The sequence below is a fragment of the Anabrus simplex genome, chromosome 1 (assembly GCF_040414725.1).
Source record: "Anabrus simplex isolate iqAnaSimp1 chromosome 1, ASM4041472v1, whole genome shotgun sequence".
In the NCBI taxonomy this organism is placed as follows: Eukaryota; Metazoa; Arthropoda; class Insecta; order Orthoptera; family Tettigoniidae; genus Anabrus; species Anabrus simplex.
This window is the reverse complement of record NC_090265.1, coordinates 500382202-500404298: the sequence shown is the minus strand read 5'-3', so window position 1 is coordinate 500404298 and position 22097 is coordinate 500382202. Positions and strand designations below refer to the sequence as shown.

The 22097-nt window shown below is 40.2% G+C and overlaps 1 protein-coding gene across 2 annotated transcripts in view; it reads right to left on the bottom strand.

The window, feature by feature from the left end:
- Window positions 1-1397: 1397 nt before the first annotated feature.
- Window positions 1398-22097, bottom strand: part of LOC136857020 (tenascin-X) — a 179699-nt gene continuing 158999 nt past the window's right edge. Inside the window, exon 2 of one of the 2 annotated variants that reach the window (XM_067135362.2) lies at window positions 1398-3660. In XM_067135362.2, the coding sequence (XP_066991463.2) occupies window positions 3501-3660 (160 nt within the window). In that variant the 3' untranslated portion in view covers window positions 1398-3500. The remainder of the gene's footprint in view (window positions 3661-22097) is intronic. The other variant, XM_067135365.2, reaches the window with a different exon arrangement.

The following is a 22097-nucleotide window of genomic DNA, read 5'->3' as shown; positions in this document are numbered from 1 at the left end:
TCATATCAGACAGCTCCTCAGTTGGTCTCACAAGGCTGAGTGAACCCTGTTCCAGAATTAAAACCCCTGGACCCCTGTGTAAGAAACAAGCTTGCTACCCGTACATCGCAGAGCTGGCCTATTAAAATAACACAGTACATAAATACAGGTATATTGTCAATAGCCAGAGTCTGCAATTAAGTTTATGAGCACCACACAAGTTATTTCTAGCAGCACAGTTTCATTTAATATTGCAACAGGTTTCACTTATGTGGCTGTATATTTATTTGTTTTAGAAATTTCAGTATTAATGTTGGACTTCCATCTTTTGGAGTTTGATATACAGTTGGTATCCAGCTTTCAGATTTGTTAGACTCTGGGTTTGGTTTCATTTTGCAATAACATCTCTAATTTATATAGTTAGTTTAAGGAAAGGACTATGTTAGAATTTTACTGGTAGTATGTTAGACAATTATTACAATTGATTGATTTTATATGAAACAGAGACTTGTTTCAAATGAACATATCTAAATAAGGTAAATGCAGTGGCATGGCAAGTTTCGAGAGATGTTACTGGTGAAGGCATTTATAACATGATGCATTAAGCTACAAGTTTTATAAAAACAAAATGGTACTTTCAGAGTTTCTGTCTACTTGAACATCAGTTTAATTCATTTTTTAAAAAAATTTTGGAAGCACATCTATGATGGAATTACAAAATTTTGTTTTCATTTTTCTCTTCAGAAACTGAAGCATATTCCTCTATATTACCCTGAGTCTTTTGCTAACATGCTTGTATGCACCGCAGAGTCAAAAAATGATCGTGTCTGTACAATACGCACCACTAGACCTCTGGCTGGGCTGGAACCTGTACTCACTGTAAGACTGATGTCACTTGATGTTTGAAAATTTTAGAATTGCCAACTGATTTAGTCCTATATTCCAGCTTGATCTGAGTCTCTTAGAGCATGCAATGTTTGGTTAGGGTTTAATTTGGTATTTCTAATTAGGAATGTGGATATATCTTACACTCCTAGGTATTTACAGTGTTGTCTGATTCCTTGGCTGAATGGTTTCCGTACTGACATTCAATTCAGAGGGCCCTGGGCTGGGGATTTTAACTACATATAGTTATTTCTTCTAGTTCAGGGACTAGGTGTTTGTCTCAATACACGTTTTCATCTGGGCCAAATCTATATAAAATGCTGAACCCAGAAAGAAGAAGAAAGTACTTAACAGTGTTACTCTACTCTATGTAGGGATTTATATGCATATGTACATGTCTACTTAAATTAATGAAACCTAAAACCATGCAATTACAGTTTTAATATACAGTGGAATCTCAGTATTATGATATGCGGCAGACCAGTGAAGAATATTCTTGTAAATTGAGTTATCTTTATATCAAGGATTTCTCATTTTGACAGGTGTATAGATACACAGCCTATAATTAACTACATTAATTAGCTCACAATTCATAAGATTTAATTCTGACAAAAGACAAGGTTTGAGAGCACAGAACACAAAGAATGCACAAAGATTAAAATTAGAATAGCTTACCTCATGTTCAATTGGCAACAGTGTCCCATACACAGGTATTTATTATGGTAACTCATTTTGTTCTGTTTGTTAAAACTTGTTTTTAGCATTGCTCAATATTGCTACAAACATCGGGCATGACAGTCTGTTTTCATATTCTTTACAGATGGGGAAATGCACAAAGATCTTTTGCTCCAAGAGTCACCAAATGATTCTCTGGAACATAACCAAAACTATAAAGAAAAAGTATGAATGCTTTACAAGAAACAGTAGCTTCTGCTGGAAATAGTGATTGTTCATTAAGATTTTTGGTCTTAAAATGACAGCGACATGTTTTCCCCAACTCTTTTCACATTTCGTATTATCACAGTACCAGGAGGAAGGCACGTCAGCGTGGTCTGGAAAAGCAATCGTAATAGAGAGATTTATCATTATTGAGGGTATCGCTAAAGCGAGATGAATTTTACGTTGAGTTATTACCAGGACCACGTTATAAAGGTGATTATTGTTGTATTGGTAAGTTTTTTACTGAGATTTCACTATACTATACTCCAAAATTAAGTATGATAAAGTATGAAATGCAAGGAACATACCATACACTATTTTTTTTTTTTTTTTGAGCTACTGTAACTGCTATACAGTGTCAGTTGACACTGAGTTATTCAAGTCTAGAAAAGGTAAGTTATCTATGTACACATGTACAGGTCTAATTAGGTGATAAAATTCTATGTTGTATATACAGGAAACATATTCAATGTCTGTCAGTAAGGGGTTCCATAGGCAGACTACTGGGTAAGTTTGAGCTAATACTGAGCACTGGCAACAACTCTTTTGTAATGGCAACAAGACTAGTGATATGACAAGCCATGTGAGGTGCACCGTTAGCTTACATTGACGGTGTAAATGTGGTCACTTCTGGAATCTGGCAACACAGAGTTCAAACATGCCTTTATGGCATGCGGTAATTCTCAATACAAGTTTTCATCTTACAACAATAGCTAACGAGTATTAAAATAATTAATTCACTGTAAATGATATAAGCAACTATTGTTCTTTATATATATATTGTTTTTTCAATTTGCTTTATGTTGAACCAACACAGATAGGTCTTATGGCGACGATGGGATAGAAAAGTGCTAGGAGTGGGAAGGAAGCAGCCGTGGCCTTAATTAAGGTTCAGGCCCAGCATTTGCCTGGTGTGAAAATGGGAAACCATGGAAAACCATCTTCAAGGCTGCCGACAGTGGGGTTTGAACCCACTATCTCCTGAATGCAAGCCCATAGCTGTATGACCCTAACCGCACGGCCACTTGCTCGGTTAATATTTTACTGTTACCGCCAGTAATGATGGTAATGTGCATGGCACATGCCTGTATAAATGAGATACTACTTTTCAAAGATAGGTATCGTTTAGGATCCCTACTGTTTATGCATTGCAATTTATTGCTGTTGATTTAAGCTTGCATTAACACTTAGAAAGTCTTTGGTGATGCAAGAGTGGGGAAATGCTAGGTTTGGGAAGTGGGAAACCATGGAAAACCATTTCAGTGCTGCCAATTGTGGGATTCAAACCCACCATCTCCTGAATGCAAGTTCACAGCTATATGACCCAAACCACACAGCTATCTTGCTTGGTCACAGTTTTTATTTATCTTACGAGTTATTGATCAAAGTGTTTTTATGGCTTATATAAAAACCAGTGCATCTTTAGTACTTTTTTCCCTTTAGTCTTTTATTATGGTTAGGAATCATAATATTCATAGCATTTACTGACATGAATGATGGTTCTTCATCGCCAGCTGAATCTAATTTGTTCATCACAATGGTGTAAATTTTTTTTTTCTTTCTGATGTGTTCATCTTTGTACTACTCAGGAGAAAGGTCACTAAGAATCTAATTAATGTTGTTCTCTCTCCTTTATGTGTGTACATTCAGTCTTGGTTTCCCACCTCTCAGTTCACACACAATCAAAGTTAGTTAGCCTAAAATCTCTCATGGAGACTATTGCAGTTATACTTTTTTCTTTGCTGATGATAAGTAACTAACTTTGATACACAGGGTACGATGAGCAAAGCTACCACCAGTGAAGTCACTGCAAGAAAGGTAATACATTCTCTTGAACAATTAGTCACATCTAGCCACCTGAAAAGAAAAAAGAAAAAAAGGTGTAAGCCAGTATGAATTTTAAAAAATGCATAAATCAACATCAATGGTGGGATCATGTGAGGCAAAATGAGTATGTTATATTACCTAGAGGAATAATTGAATCAGCCATGGTGGGTAAGAGAAGCTGAGGGAGACCAAGGCAACAATTGGATGCTGTTATCCATCAGTTGACCAAGCGCAAAAAATATATTTTGAGACATTTATACAAATGCAAACTCTATTGTAATAATTCATATTTCCTATGAAATGTAAATTATTATATATCAAAATGAAGATAAAAACATGAACTTCCTTGTTAATGTATCAAAGCAGTGATATTTTTAATATAATATCATAGTGTGAGATAATGGTGCTTGGTCATTTGATGGTTTATTGCAGTTCCTTTAGTGTTTTGTTTTGATTCACTTGTAACCAACAAAATTGTCATTTAGTAATTTGATTTGTGAAAAATTCAGTGCAACAAATGTTATTGCTCATTTCAGTACAGGACTGTACTCTGTCAAATACCATATTGTGTGTTATATTGATCATATTCATCTAAAGACTTCTTTCACAAATGCCTGAAAATTTATGACTTAATAAAACAGAAGCTTTAAAGATTAGAATTATACCATAAATTGCACATCTGCAATGTTGCAAAGCAATATTCTACATAATAACAGCATACAACATAAAATAGTGTAATTCAGACTCAGAAATGGTGGTTAGTCATTTGATGCAAAACTTTAATTTAATGATCAAGGGGTTGGCGTTTGGTCAAAATTTGTCTTCTGCCAAACAGAAGTCCAAACAATAAACTATATAAAGTTTACACCTTTAGCTACTAGATGGAGAAAAAAAAAAAAAAAAGAAGCATTTTTGGGTCTTGTCAAGTGATGCATAACAACATACAGTTGTTATACTAAGTGCAAGCATTGATGGCTTATGAGAAGTAGCCAATGCCAGTGTCTGAGCAGTGTGGTGTTCCCAACTAGGTAAATAGGATACATGCATGATCTATCACATAAGAACGTGCAGATAATCTTGTTGATGCAATTCTTGAATAGTTACACTGCCTCTATATGTCATTAATGCTTGCACATAGTATACACTTGCTTTTGAATGATATAATGATAAGGGGTGAAGAACTCGACAAAACCACAGAGCTAGCTACAAAAGGAGGATGTTGAAGCCACTTTTTTAATTCACAGAGGCTTGCAGACTCAGTCCTGAAAGTCTTAAAGTCTGTAATGAATGAATGGTAACTGATTTTCTTCAGTCTTTTTATTAACTCTTACACTGCTACACCCAAGATATCTTGGGCGCAGTAATACGTCACGTCCTTGCTTGCCCAAGATATCTTGTCGGTAACTTTAGCTAAATTTCTGGAAAGGAAATATATACCTTTGGAGTTTCCTTTGTTTTTCAAACTTGAGTGGCAACAAGCTACATCCTTTAGCAGCATAATGGACCATCAGTCAAAATGGAGACTACATTTAAGCACTATCTGCGGTCAAATATCTGAAATAATGCACTCAGCTCAGTGCACAACCTAGGTTGGCAGTCCCGCAAAGCACCTGTGTCCAGGGTTTGTAAAAATGGCTTCAAGTAGCGGACGGCACGTTCTATCCAAGTTCGAACTTATAGAAGCTGTGAATACCCTTGAATCGGAATATGAGTACTCAGACATCAGTGATTTGGGTAGTGATTACAGTCCTTGTGACAGTGATAACAGTCACAGTGCTGAGCCTCAAGTACCAGTTCCACAAACCAGGAAAAGAATTTGTTCCGAACCTGATTTATTTCAATGGCGTACGGGTAATATGTTTAGTCTTGTAATACACAGTTTTGATGACAGTTCATTGGGTATATCATTTGGTGTGATTCGTGATGAACCAGCAGCTTTAGATGTATTTCAGTGCTTCTTTTCACGAGAAATTATGGAGCATATAGTAGTTGAAACAAACAAGTATTTTGTATTTGTTACGCAAACAATACCACCGTCTCCAAGTTCAAGGCTACAGAAATTGAGGGAAACCATACCTGAAGAACTATACATATTTTTCACAGTGACAATGCTTATGGCAAGAAGGAAGAAACTTACAGTTCTTGAATACTGGTTAACTGATCCTCTAATAATGACCCTGCAGTTCTCGGATTTCATGTCTAGAGACAGGTATCTCTTATTATCGTGGTTGTTACCTTTCAATGACAACAGCAGTCAGCCCGAAAGTGACCGGCTCTATAAAATAAAGCCTGTAATTGACCATCTCAGAAACAAGTTCAGAGAAACGTTCACCCCATTTGAAAACATTTGCATTGATGAAAGTTTGACGCATTTCAAATGCAGGTTTTCATTCATACCGTTTATCCCATCAAAGAGACACAGATTTTTAATAAAGACATTTGTTATCTGTGATTGTGAGACCGGATATGTGCTGGATTTTATTGTTTACACAGGGTCAACTACAGAAATAATTCTTGAATGTGAATTTGGGGTATCAGGTGCAGTTGTCTTGACACTAATTGAAAGGTACTTGCAGAAAGGACATACATTGTGGATAGATAACTGGTATTCAAGTCCACAGTTGTATGATCACCTACACAAAAACAAAACCAACACATGTGGTACCGTCAGGAAAAACAGGAGGGGTATGCTGAAATTTACTACAAAATTGAAGAAAGGACAAACTGAATCAAAAGCGACGGATAACATGATTGCCATCAGGTGGTTCAATCATAGGGAAGTTTGTATGCTGACCACGCGACATACTGACAACATGAGACCTACAGGGAAGACGGACAGACAGACAAGACTGCCTGTAGAGAAACCCCATTGCATTATTGACTATAACAAGTACATGGATCCTGTTGACCGGTCAGACATGATGATCAGTTCTCTCGAGTGTGTGCGGAAGTCAATGAAATGGTACCGAAAGTTCTTTTTCCACCAACTGGATATCACTGTTCTAAATTCTCATGGCCTCTTCAATGTCAAAACTGGACAGAACATACACTATGTGATCAAAAGTATCCGGACACCCCCCAAAACATTCGTTTTTCATCTAAGGTGCATTGTGCTGCCACCTACTGCCAGGTACTCCATAGCAGCGACCTCAGTAGTCATTCAAAATCGTGAGAGAGTAGAATTGGGAGTTCCGCAGAACTCACGGACTTCGAATGTGGTCAGGTGATGGGTGTCACTTGTGTCAGAAGTCTGTATGCGAGATTTCCACACTCCTAAACATCCCTAGGTCCACTGTTTCTGATGTGACAGTGAAGTGGAAATGTGAAGGGACACGTACAACACAAAAGCGTACAGGCTGACCTCATCTGTTGACTGACAAGAGACCGCTGACAGTTGAAGAGGGTCGTCAAGTGTAATAGGCAGGCATCTATCCAGACCATCACACAGGAATTCCCAACTGCATCAGGATCCACTCCAAGTACTATGACAGTTTGGCGGGAAGTGAGAAAACTTGGATTTCATGGTCGAGCGGCTACCCATAAGCCACACATCACGTAGGTCAATGCCAAACAACGCCTCGCTTGGTGTAAGGAGCGTAAACATTGGACGATTGAACAGTGGAAAAACGTTGTGTGGAGTGACGAATCACGGTACACAATGTGGCGATCCGATGGCAGGGTGTGGGTATGGCGAATGCCCTTTGAACGCCATATGCCAGCGTGTGTAGTGCCAACAGTAAAATTCCGAGGCGGTGGTGCTATGGTGTGTTCGTGCTTTTCATGGAGGGGGCTTGCACCCCTTGTTGTTTTGCGTGGCACTATCACATCACAGGCCTACATTGATGTTTTAGGCACCTTCTTGCTTCCCATTGTTGAAGAGCACTTTGGGGATGGCGATTGCATCTTTCAACACGATCGAGCACCTGTTCATAATGCACAGCCTGTGGCGGAGTGGTTATATGACAATAACATCCCTGTAATGGACTGGCCTGCACAGAATCCTGACCTGAATCCTATAGAACACCTTTGGGATGTATAAAATTCAGGAAACTCAATCGTCAAAAATTATCAGTGTTTCACCCAGAGTGCGGCATGGACTCATCAGTTGGATACCGCATCTGCATGCCGCACTCTGGGCGAAACACTGGTAATTTTTTGACGATTGAGTTTCCTGAATTTTATTTTTAGCTATCTCAATTGGAAACCATATTTTGGTCACCTTTGGGATGTTTTGGAATGCCAATTTCGTGCCAGGCCTCACTGACCGACATCACTACCTACCAGTGCAGCGCTCCATGAAGAATGGGCTGCCATTTCCCAAGCAACCTTCCAGCACCTGATTGAACGTATGCCTGCGAGAGTGGAAGCTGTAATCAAGGCTAAGGGTGTGCCAACACCATATTGAATTCCAGCATTACTGATGGAGGGCGGCACGAACTTGTACGTCGTGTTCAGCCAGATGTCCGGATACTTTTGATCACATAGTGTATCTCTAGCAGATTTCGAGCTACAGCTTATAAGGGAACTCATCCAGAAGTACCACGTATCTAGACAAACCAGTAGAAGAGGACGTCCTACATCTGGTGATCAGCCACTCAGACTGACGGAGAGACATTTCCAATCCCCTTGCAACCTACTCCAAAGAAGAAATATCCTACAAGATGCTGCCATGTCTGCTCCAACACAACAGCTGGCGAAAAGAAGAGGCGATAAACCCGGTACATGTGCGTCAAATGTGACGTGGCTTTCTGTGTTCACCCCTGCTTCGAAATATACCACACATTAATGAAGTTCTGAAACGGACACATTGGAGTGTCTGCTATAAATTATGAAACAATTTGGTGTAAATTAGGTGAGTTGATATTTTAGAACTTGGTGTTTTCACTACATTTCTTATTTTGGCCAACCCTGACTTAAATTTAATTATTAAATAATGAAATGTTCTTTGATTGCTTTTTATTAGGAAATAATTAGTCGTAACCAATCTAACCAGTGAGACAAGCCTGATTTGTAAATAAACTAAAATGTCTCACATTCGTAATTGTTGAAAGAGCGTTGTGCAATTTGGTGAGAATTTAGCACTTGTGAAAGAGGAATATAGAACTTTTATAGTAAAGTGTATTTTTGGCTCCCATGGACAACCCTGATTTTCTCTGTTGTTAATTTTTGTGGAAAAAATAAAACTGAAAGCTGTTCTGGAATTATTTTTCCAGTCAATATGAAATACCTTGCACATATATTTAATGTACTAATGTATTTTGAGGCATTATATTAAAAAAAAAAATCAGCACGGAGGGTTCGGGCAGTTGCTCACAATATTAGCAGCAAAAAGGTTAAATGATTTACTTGCTAAGTTCTTTCATTTGCTATAAATTTCTAGTGATGCCTGAATGTTAGAATTTTGTTCTGAAAAGGTAATTCTACTAACATAGGACTTTCATGTCTAAGCATTCTTAAATGTCAACCAACTATGCAATGATATAGTTCTGCAATGTTGTACATAGAAAACGAGTGCCTTGATCAGCTACATAATGCATCCAATCACCTGCAATCGGAACAATTGTCCTTAAGGTTAATATACTGTATACATGGATTTAAAGGATGATCAGGAAATCCAGATTATTGAGACAGTCACAGATTTCAAACGTGCCTTTGTCCCAGTCATTAAAAATATTGATTATGGTATTGAAGTGTTGTTACAATGAGAACTCTTTTTAATTTTTTCTTGCTCAGAATCTACACTGACTGACAGAGCAAATGCAACACCAAGAAGGAGTGGTCAGAACTTTATGCCAATTGCAGGGTAGATGGACGTCACTGAGGTATGCTCATGATGTGAAATGCGCCGCTGTGCTGCGCACGTAGCGAACGATAAATGGGACACGGCGTTGGCGAATGGCCCACTTCGTACCGTGATTTCTCAGCCGACAGTCATTGTAGAACGTGTTGTCGTGTGCCACAGGACACGTGTATAGCTAAGAATGCCAGGCCGCCGTCAACGGAGGCATTTCCAGCAGACAGACGACTTTACGAGGGGTATGGTGATCGGGCTGAGAAGGGCAGGTTGGTCGCTTCGTCAAATCGCAGCCGATACCCATAGGGATGTGTCCACGGTGCAGCGCCTGTGGCGAAGATGGTTGGCGCAGGGACATGTGGCACGTGCGAGGGGTCCAGGCGCAGCCCGAGTGACGTCAGCACGCGAGGATCGGCGCATCCGCCGCCAAGCGGTGGCAGCCCCGCACGCCACGTCAACCGCCATTCTTCAGCATGTGCAAGACACCCTGGCTGTTCCAATATCGACCAGAACAATTTCCCGTCGATTGGTTGAAGGAGGCCTGCACTCCCGGCGTCCGCTCAGAAGACTACCATTGACTCCACAGCATAGACGTGCACGCCTGGCATGGTGCCGGGCTAGAGCGACTTGGATGAGGGAACGTCGTGTTCTCCGATGAGTCACGCTTCTGTTCTGTCAGTGATAGTCACCGCAGACGAGTGTGGCGTCGGCGTGGAGAAAGGTCAAATCCGGCAGTAACTGTGGAGCGCCCTACTGCTAGACAACGCGGCATCATGGTTTGGGGCGCTATTGCGTATGATTCCACGTCACCTCTAGTGCGTATTCAAGGCACGTTAAATGCCCACCGCTACGTGCAGCATGTCCTGCGGCCGGTGGCACTCCCGTACCTTCAGGGGCTGCCCAATGCTCTGTTTCAGCAGGATAATGCCCGCCCACACACTGCTCGCATCTCCCAACAGGCTCTACGAGGTGTACAGATGCTTCCGTGGCCAGCGTACTCTCCGGATCTCTCACCAATCGAACACGTGTGGGATCTCATTGGACGCCGTTTGCAAACTCTGCCCCAGCCTCGTACGGACGACCAACTGTGGCAAATGGTTGACAGAGAATGGAGAACCATCCCTCAGGACACCATCTGCACTCTTATTGACTCTGTACCTCGACGTGTTTCTGCGTGCATCGCCGCTCGCGGTGGTCCTACATCCTACTGAGTCGATGCCGTGCGCATTGTGTAACCTGCATATCGGTTTGAAATAAACATCAATTATTTGTCCGTGCCATCTCTGTTTTTTCCCCAACTTTCATCCCTTTCGAACCACTCCGTCTTGGTGTTGCATTTGCTCTGTCAGTCAGTGTATTTTGACCTATGGCAAATGAGTGCAAGAAATCATTTCAAGTAATATAGTGAACTCTAGTTTCCATCCATGTTACTTGTATAATACAGAGATGGCCAAGCGATTATACTCATGATTTTTTTTTTTCTTTTGCATGAACGGCACCTACAATCATCACACATTTCAAGCCCCGGGGCTCTTAACTTGGGAGCATGGGTTGGCGACCACAAGCACTTAACAGAGTCCTGTCTTTGCTTCCACTTACTTGTGCCAGGCTCCTCACTTTCATCTATCCTATCTGACTTCTCTTCGTGAATTCTTGTTCTTTTCCGACCCCGATGGTATTAGATATGCGAATCCTAGGAAGTCTTTCATCTTCACATCCTTCGTGGCCCCTTTTTTTGGTTGATACCTTAATTTTTCGAAGTGTTGGGCCCATTCCATTTTTCCCTCTGATTAGTGTTAATAGAAGATGATTGTCCTGTTGTACTTCCTCTTAAAACAATAATCACTACCATCACCTCTCTCACTTCAATGGAATATTAAGAGATTTAGAACGTGATAAGCATTCCCTTGTACTTAACCTTCCTAGCTTTTCGCATCCGTGTCATTATACTGTACCACATTTTGAAAAGTTCACGTTTCAGTTGATCTTTGGTTGTAATGTATTTCTGTTCAGCTTTTTTTCTTTTCAGAATTGCTTATAGGTTTCTATTGGGTTCATGTCTGGAGAATTACCTGGCCGTTGGAGCACATTGACTTCGTTATCTATGAGAAACTGACACAGTCCTTGGTTTGTGACACAATGCCCCATGATGCATGAAGATGAATTCCATGGTTTGAAACTATTGATCGTGAGGGAATAGTTATTTTGGAGCACTGATGAATACTGGTCTTGCCTCATAGTGTCATCTACAAAGTAAAGAGACCCTGTACCATTCACAGACATTACTCACCAAACCATGACAGAGGTAGGATGCTTTATGATTTAAAGAACATACTGGTTCAAATTCTTCATCATACTGACTGGGTTCATCTGACACACAGAAGATGGACTCATCACTGAAGACTACCTGGAAGCCATCCACCATTATTTGGTGCTTTTGATTGGGACAGATGGAGAAACACTGTACAGGAGAACTAAGTTTTAAAAAATAGCAATTTCATTGAAATTATGATGTGTTACGCTGTCACACTGTACTAAAATGGACTGAAGTAAAACTATGATGAAATAATGATGAAAGATAAGGATGTCTTATTCCAGTCTATGAAACTCCAATGCTGATTTCATTTGTTCCATTAAAGACAGTTCTGAGTCATTGATGGTATCTACAGACTTTAAGACCCACACTTTCTAAGGATCTGCACACTTCAGGGTGAAATAACTGCTTCCGTTCTATGTACTTTCATGCTTATGTCCTTCTGTTGAACACATATTCTTCAATTTCCTGAAAGTACTAGGTGAGAGAATTTTCATGCATTTGCATTTTTCAACTCTGTTTTGTTTGAACACTTCCCATTGGTCACATTGTTTTTTTATTTGCTCACAGATACAGATTTGTGAGAGATATTAACTCTCTTTGTAATGTCCCTCTGAGAATATCTCTTCTCTTCCAATTGTAGGATCCAGCAGAAAAGTAAGCAAAGTCTCATTTTCTTGCAGTTGAGTTATTTAAGAAACAAAATTGAAAACTTCCTCACAGTAAAACTATGCATTACGGAATCTTGAAATTGGACGCACATATTTCTGAGGATTATACAAATTACTTTCTGTTAAGGTTATATGCAACACTTAATGTATAATGTTATAATAGTCACATTATTTGGCTTACTACATTCTCTGGGATGAAAGAATGATAAATGTCTATAGTATGAGTTCATATAAAGCTAAAACTAGCAATGTCCATAGCACTATTATTATGTACACAACACGCTGAAATGACATTTCTTTAAGATGTTGCTGTTGAAAAAATCAACCCCATCTTCTGCAGCATTGCACGTGGGTAACTCATTATAGAATTTCTGAGCTGATTCACTGCAGAATCTGTTGACAATTTGTAATCATTGAATTTTGCCTTAGGAATTGGGATTTGGCATCCATATGAAACTTCTGCTCATGTCCTTGCCAGTCACTTTTCTGTTTTCAAGACACATATTCTTCAGTTTCCTGAAACTCCCAAGTGAAGGAATTTTAATGTATTTGCATTTTCCAACCCTGTTTCGTCTGAACACTTCCCGTTGGTCACATTGTTTTTTTATTTCTTCAGAAATTCATTAGAGGGCATCAAGCATTCCCAACAACATTTTAGTATGAAAAAATTATTGGAATCTCAAGAAATGAGGGTTTGAAATATTTAATCAAATGAAAGATGATCAAATTCCATGCATTCTATGAAAAAAATGAAAGAAAGATGCTGATCTTTTTGGAAGACCTGTAGGCCAATTTTCCTGAATTTCTTGTCTATGACATCATAGTTCTCCCACATCCTGTTGTAGGAAGTCCTCAGATTTATTGTTCTTGGGTGCTCTCGAGAGGACATCATCTCAGTTGCAGGTATGGTTTGAAACGGATATTTTTTAATATATGGAGTCCTTAAATATGTTGTCCAAACATGTACAAGGTTGTGATGGACTTCAGCAATTGAGAATACAGTTGGTTTTGCCCTTGCTCTTCTAGTAACTTCATTCCATTTGGAAAAAAATTCTGTATGAGTCTTCTGATTTATGAGGCCCATATTCTTTTCATATTTGAGGTAATTGTGGCCTCGGACTGGAAAGATGATAAATTTTTCGTTCCATGAACTAGCTAATGTAGAAAACAGAGAAGAGTGTAATACCTAGGAAGTGAAGAGAGCAAGAGGAAGACCTAGAACAAGGATCGAATCAGTGAAGAGCGCCATAAGAAGACTAAATTTAGACTGGGACAAGATCGTGGAAGAGGAATGGGGGAAGGAAAGAGGAAGATAGAGAAGTGCCATAAATACCCCGACCTGGCAGGAACTGGATAAAGGGAAATGATCATGATTATGGTAGGTTTTCCTGAAAATCACAAACCAGTGCTCCCTGAAGAGGGATTCTCATTGCAGAAGTTTTAGATTGCTGTTTTCTGTTGTAAACCCTATTGATAACTTCCATAGATTTCATTTCCTGCTCCAATTTTATTTCTCTCTCTTACTTCAGATGCTGAAACGAGACATGCTTGAAGCAAAGACAGCTTAGCATTATGTGCATCAAATACACTGCACGTGTCACTTCTCGGATATTCAAATGCAGTATTAAATTTGCTATTAAAGATATACGTGTAACTTCCATACTCATTAGGGAGAGATGGATACATTTCTTTTTACATTTTGGGCAATTTGCTTATTGACAGTTCCTCAGGTAAGTATATTTTCCTTCGTTGTGTAAGCTGTAATGTGATTGTCTGCCTTTAAGGGAACCAATGTGGGTCATTACATTGTACTGTGTCTTCTGATAGTTTGTGGTTTCCATTATGGTGTTTACCACACATATCTATTTGAACTCAGCCTGTCTCAACTTCTTTATTGTCTGTACTCTCCGATTGGTTATTCCGTGCAGCAAAATAAATGCTAGCAGGCAGACTTTAATTTCAGGCATGTTGATGTATTCATTTCTGTAACAATTTACATTACACATGAACTTTTTCTGTACCTTCTTTTTTCTAATACCAGTATTGTAGTTATTCAGCTTTCATCTCTGCTTATGTTCCTACATTAGATGTTGATGAAGATGCTAAGAATCAGTTCTATAACTTGCTTTCCACAACCATCTCCAATGTACCAATTAAAGATAAGTTCTTCCTCCTAGGTGACTTCAATTCTAGAGTTGGAAAGGATAATCTGCTATGGGAAAATGTGATGGGCAAACAGGGACTCAGAAGTTACAATGGCAACGAATTGCTGCCTCTTGGTCTATTACACCTAACTGATCATGAACTTTTCATAACTAATACGCAGTTTTGCCTACCTAATCACTTCAAGACCACATGGATGCTACCTCACTCCAAGCATTGGCACATCCTTGATTACATCATCACTTGACAATGTGATAAGAAGGATGTCCTTATCACCAGATCAGCTAGAAATATCGATTCCTGGACAGATCACAAGCTACTATTCTGTTGACTTAGGATCAATCTTCACCATGAACCACCCAGGCATTTTTGAACCCTGTCGAGGCAGAAGTTTGATACGTCCAAACTTCAAGATGGATCCACTGTCATGAATTTCCACAATATGTCCTCCGACATGCTGGCAAATGCTCCAGTCAACATAAGAAACATATAGCAGGAATGGGCAACATTACAGAATGTAATCACAGAATCAGCTGAGAAAACCATTGGTTTTGAGAAAAAAGGTAAGACAAGACTGGTTTGCTGACAACAACAAAGAAATATGTGTGTCATCAATGCTAAATAAGAAGCCCATCTATCCCTTTTTCAAGATCCACCTTCAGACACAAAGAAAGTGCATTTTCTCAAACTCAAGTGTAAATTTTAGGGGCAAATGAGAGAGATAAAGAACAACTGGTGGCAGCAGAAAGCTCAGGAACTGCAAAGTATATCTGTTGCCTGAGAACTGCATAACTTCTATGCAGCAATAAAAGAGTTATATGGCCCAACTCTCTCCTCTTCCAGGACACCAAAACCTGCTGATAATGCTACCACTATTACTGATAGTCAAGAAATCCTAGAGCATTGGAAAGAACATTTCACCACTCTTCTAAGTGCTGGTGAAGACTTTCTTGATGATGTGCCTCTACATCTCCAACAACCATGGATGGCTCTCCCACCAAGCATTCAAAGAATTCATTGCTGCTCTCATTAAACTGAAACCTGGCAAGGCTCCTGGCCCAGATGCATTCCTCTGGAATTGATTCAAAGTGGAGGCCTACCTCTAAAAAGCATATTTCTTATTCCTATCCTCTTAATATGGCAAAACTGAGAAGTACCTGGTGACCTTATAAATGTCACTATCGTTACTCTTTTCAAAAAAGATGATCAAGTGTTTGTGGCAACTGTCGTGGTATATCATTGCTATCTATAGCAGGTAAAATTCTTCTTGCTAGAAATTTGCTCAATCGCCTGAAGATTATTTCTGGGCTGGACTGAGTGGCTCAGATGGTTGACGTGCTGACCTTTTGACCCTAAATTGGCAGGTTTGATCCCGACTCAGTCCGGTGGTATTTGAAGGTGCTCAAATATGCCAGTCTCGTGTCGGTAGATTTACTGGCATGTAAAATAACTCCTGCAGGACTAAATTCTGGCACATCTGTGTTTCTAAAAACTGCAATCAATCAATCAATCAATCAATCAATCAATCAATCAATCAATCAATCAATCAATCAATCAATCAATCCTGATCTGCATTTAGGGCAATCGCCCAGGTGGCAGATTCCCTATCTGTTGTTTTCCTAGACTTTTCTTAAATGATTGCAAAGAAATTGGAAAATTATTGAACATTTCCCTTGGTAAGTTATTCCAATCCCTAACTCCCCTTCCTATAAACAAATATTTGCCCCAATTTGTCCTCTTGAATTGCAACTTTATCTTCATATTGTGATCTTTCCTACTTTTATAAACGCCATTCAAACTTATTCGTCTACTAATGTCACTCCACGCCATCTCTCCGCTGACAGCTCGGAACATACAACTTAAAATACCAATACAAATGGTCCGTTATTGGACATTATAAATTTTCCAGCTAACTCATTCTTGGTTGCCAGCGTTTCACCCTCGTGTGCTAGGGTGGGCTCATCAGTTGGTACCTAGCACACCTAATCAATACGCTGGCTAGTGCATACCGTGGAGGCCACTGCGTATGCTAACTGGAGCCACCGGCAGTGCTAATGCACTAAGAGACTTTGTCTCATCACAAAAAACTGATGCCTGCTTGGCCATCACATGATATAGATGTTGATTCCCATAGGGAATCTGAAATATTTGTCTTGAATGAGTAAATTTATAATACCAATACAAATGGTCCGTTATTGGACATTATAAATTTTCCAACTAACTCATTCTTGGTTGCCAGCGTTTCACCCTCGTGTGCTAGGGTGGGCTCATCAGTTGGTACCTAGCACACCTAACCAATATGCTGGCTAGTGCATACCGTGCAGCCCACTGCGTAGGCTAACTGGAGCCACCAGCAGTGCCAATGCACTAAGAGACTTTGTCTCATCACAAAAAACTGATGCCTGCTTGGCCATCACATGATATAGATGTTGATTCCCATAGGGAATCTGAAATATTTGTCCTGAATGAGTAAATTTATAATACCAATACAAATGGTCCGTTATTGGACATTATAAATTTTCCAACTAACTCATTCTTGGTTGCCAGCGTTTCACCCTCGTGTGCTAGGGTGGGCTCATCAGTTGGTACCTAGCACACCTAACCAATACGCTGGCTAGTGCATACCGTGGAGGCCACTGCGTAGGCTAACTGGAGCCACAGGCAGTGCCAATGCACTAAGAGACTTTGTCTCATCACAAAAAACTGATGCCTGCTTGGCCATCACATGATATAGATGTTGATTCCCATAGGGAATCTGAAATATTTGTCCTGAATGAGTAAATTTATAATACCAATACAAATGGTCCGTTATTGGACATTATAAATTTTCCAGCTAACTCATTCTTGGTTGCCAGCGTTTCACCCTCGTGTGCTAGGGTGGGCTCATCAGTTGGTACCTAGCACACCTAACCAATACGCTGGCTAGTGCATACCGTGGAGGCCACTGCGTAGGCTAACTGGAGCCACAGGCAGTGCCAATGCACTAAGAGACTTTGTCTCATCACAAAAAACTGATGCCTGCTTGGCCATCACATGATATAGATGTTGATTCCCATAGGGAATCTGAAATATTTGTCCTGAATGAGTAAATTTATAATACCAATACAAATGGTCCGTTATTGGACATTATAAATTTTCCAGCTAACTCATTCTTGGTTGCCAACGTTTCACCCTCGTGTGCTAGGGTGGGCTCATCAGTTGGTACCTAGCACACCTAACCAATACGCTGGCTAGTGCATACCGTGGAGGCCACTGCGTAGGCTAACTGGAGCCACCGGCAGTGCCAATGCACTAAGAGACTTTGTCTCATCACAAAAAACTGATGCCTGCTTGGCCATCACATGATATAGATGTTGATTCCCATAGGGAATATGAAATATTTGTCCTGAATGAGTAAATTTATAATACCAATACAAATGGTCCGTTATTGGACATTATAAATTTTCCAGCTAACTTATTCTTGGTTAGCCAGCGTTTCACCCTCATGTGCTAGGGTGGGCTCATCAGTTGGTACCTAGCAGACCTAACCAATACGCTGGCTAGTGCATACCGTGGAGGCCACTGCGTAGGTTAATTGGAGCCACCAGCAGTGCCAATGCACTAAGAGACTTTGTCTCATCACAAAAAACTGATGCCTGCTTGGCCATCACATGATATAGATGTTGATTCCCATAGGGAATCTGAAATATTTGTCCTGAATGAGTAAATTTATAATACCAATACAAATGGTCCGTTATTGGACATTATAAATTTTCCAGCTAACTCATTCTTGGTTGCCAGCGTTTCACTCTCGTGTGCTAGGGTGGGCTCATCAGTTGGTACCTAGCACATCTAACCAATACGCTGGCTAGTGCATACCGTGGAGGCCACTGCGTAGGCTAACTGGAGCCACAGGCAGTGCCAATGCACTAAGAGACTTTGTCTCATCACAAAAAACTGATGCCTGCTTGGCCATCACATGATATAGATGTTGATTCCCATAGGGAATCTGAAATATTTGTCCTGAATGAGTAAATTTATAATACAAATACAAATGGTCCGTTATTGGACATTATAAATTTTCCAGCTAACTTATTCTTGGTTAGCCAGCGTTTCACCCTCGTGTGCTAGGGTGGGCTCATCAGTTGGTACCTAGCACACCTAACCAATACGCTGGCTAGTGCATACCGTGGAGGCCACTGCGTAGGCTAACTGGAGCCACCGGCAGTGCCAATGCACTAAGAGACTTTGTCTCATCACAAAAAACTGATGCCTGCTTGGCCATCACATGATATAGATGTTGATTCCCATAGGGAATCTGAAATATTTGTCCTGAATGAGTAAATTTATAATACCAATACAAATGGTCCGTTATTGGACATTATAAATTTTCCAGCTAACTTATTCTTGGTTGCCAGCGTTTCACCCTCGTGTGCTAGGGTGGGCTCATCAGTTGGTACCTAACACACCTAACCAATACGCTGGCTAGTGCATACCGTGGAGGCCACTGCGTAGGCTACCAACTGATGAGCCCACCCTAGCACACGAGGGTGAAACACTGGCAACCAAGAATGAGTTAGCTGGAAAATTTATAATGTCCAATAACGGACCATTTTTATTGGTATTATAAATTTACTCATTCAGGACAAATATTTCAGATTCCCTATGGGAATCAACATCTATATCATGTGATGGCCAAGCAGACATCAGTTTTTGTGATGAGACAAAGTCTCTTAGTGCATTGGCACTGCCGATGGCTCCAGTTAGCCTACGCAGTGGCCTCCACGGTATGCACTAGCCAGCGTATTGGTTAGGTGTGCTAGGTACCAACTGATGAGCCCACCCTAGCACACGAGGGTGAAACGCTGGCAACCAAGAATGAGTTAGCTGGAAAATTTATAATGTCCAATAATGGACCATTTGTATTGGTATTATAAATTTACTCATTCAGGACAAATATTTCAGATTTCCTATGGGAATCAACATCTATATCATGTGATGGCCAAGCAGGCATCAGTTTTTTGTGATGAGACAAAGTCTTTTAGTGCATTGGCACTGCCGGTGGCTCCAGTTAGCCTACGCAGTGGCCTCCACGGTATGCACTAGCCAGCGTATTGGTTTGGTGTGCTAGGTACCAACTGATGAGCCCACCCTAGCACACGAGGATGAAACTCGGTCAACCAAGAATGAGTTAGTTGGAAAATTTATAATGTCCAATAACGGACCATTTGTATTGGTATTATAAATTTACTCATTCAGGACAAATATTTCAGATTTCCTATGGGAATCAACATCTATATCACATACCACTTAGTCAAGCAGCTCTTCTTCTTTCTCTCAATTCTTCCCAACCCAAACATTGCAACATTTTTGTAACGCTACTCCTTTGTCGGAAATCACCCAGAACAAATCGAGCTGCTTTTCTTTGAATTTTTTCCAGTTCTTGAATCAAGTAATCCTGGTGAGGGTCCCATACACTGGAACCATGCTCTAGTTGGGGTCTTACCAGAGACTTATATGCCCTCTCCTTTACATCCTTACTACAACCCCTAAATACCCTCATAACCATGTGCAGAGATCTGTACCCTTTATTACCAGTCATATTTATGTGATTACTCCAATGAAGGTCTTTTCTTATATTAACACCTAGGTACTTACAATGATCCCCAAAAGGAACTTTCACCCCATCAATGTCCAACTCGTTGGCTGAATGATCAGCGTACTGGCCTTCGGTTCAGAGGGTCCCGGGTTCGATTCCCGGCTGGGTCGGGGATTTTAACCTTCATTGGTTAATTCCAATGGCCCGGGGGCTGGGTGTTTGTGCTGTCCCCAACATCCCTGCAACTCACACACACACCAGATATAACACTATCCCACCACAATAATACTCAGTTGCCTACATATGGCAGATGCAGCCCACCCTCATCAGAGGGTCTGCCTTACAAGGGCTGCACTCGGCTAGTAATAGCCACACAAAATTAATTACCCCATCAATGGAGTAATTAAAAGTGAGAGGACTTTTCCTATTTGTGAAACTCACAACCTGACTGTTTACCCCGTTTATCATCATACCATTGCCCACCGTCCATCTCACAACACTATCGAGGTCACCCTGCAGCCGCTCACAATCTTGTAACTTATTTATTACTCTGTACAGAATAACATCATCTGCAAACAGCCTTATCTCTGTTTCCACTTTACACATATCATTGATATATATAAGGAAACATAAAAGTCCAATAATACTGCCTTGAGGAATTCCCCTATTAATTATTACAGGGTCAGATAAAGCTTTGCCTACTCAAATCTCTGAGTTCTATTTTCGAGAAATATAGCCACCCATTCACCCATTATTCAGCCATTATTTCTGAGAGAATCCTACCAAGTCGCAGTGTGGTTTTCGAACCTGCAGAGGCAGAACAGATATGATCTTCTGTGCAAACCAAATCCAGGAAAAATGCAGAGAGTAACAGATTCCTTTATATCTAGTGTTCTGTGACTTGGAAAAGGCTTTCAACTCAGTCCCGAGACCAGCTGTGTGCTCAATACTGAAACACTTTGTCCAGAGCATTTTGTAGATCTGGTCAACGCTCTTCATGATAACACATCTGGGTAAATCATTCATCAAAATATTATCTCTGATCCATTTACAATCACCCATGGATTGAAACAAGGATGTGTGCTTGTTCCAACACTCTTACCTATCTTCCATGCTATATGGAACATCTACACACAACCAAGGTGTAAAGCTTAGATATCACTTTGATGGGGGACTGTTCAATCTGGCTAGACTTTGCTTCCAAAAGCTCACTAAGACTACTTCCGTTACGGAATTGCAGTATGCAGATGGTGCTGTCACACCTGCCCTCACACCTGAGGAGCTGCAACAGTCAGTCAGTTGTTTCAAGAGTGCTTGCAATCATTTTGGTCTCTCCATTAATGTGACCTGATCAGCGCAGGTGACACAATAGGAGAGGTGGAAAGGGGTAGACATGCATTCGCAGTTAGACATCTTCCTGGTCAGTTGTACTTTGCGGACAAGAATAGCCTCTGTTTTTCTGCGCAGTGGTTGAACAGTGCACATTACATTCAAAATTTCTCTAAATTTAAATCAGAGTTCTGTGTCTGGATTAAAATTAAATTCCAAAGCAGCTGACAATATTCGATTAGCATGGCTCAATATAAGATAAGCCCCAATGGCAAAAAGTCATTCATTAATGTGTGTGAATTGACTTCTAAAATATATTACAGGTAACGATAACCCATTCCTTCTGGTGGGAAAATTATTGTTCTTGGGGGGAGATTTCATAAAGGTTTTGCCTGTTTTGCCACGTTCTTATTGCCAAACAATTATTTATTTATAATTGTATTAAATACTCTCCTCTTTGACCCTTCTTCAAAACACGCTGCTTATAAAACTATGTCTCATAAATTATGAATTTCATTATGGTCCGTATTGACAATAGCCAGAATTTTAGCACATGATGATATTGTGATTGAAATTTATAGCAAAACATTCCTTCTACAAAAGATGCCATCATTTTCT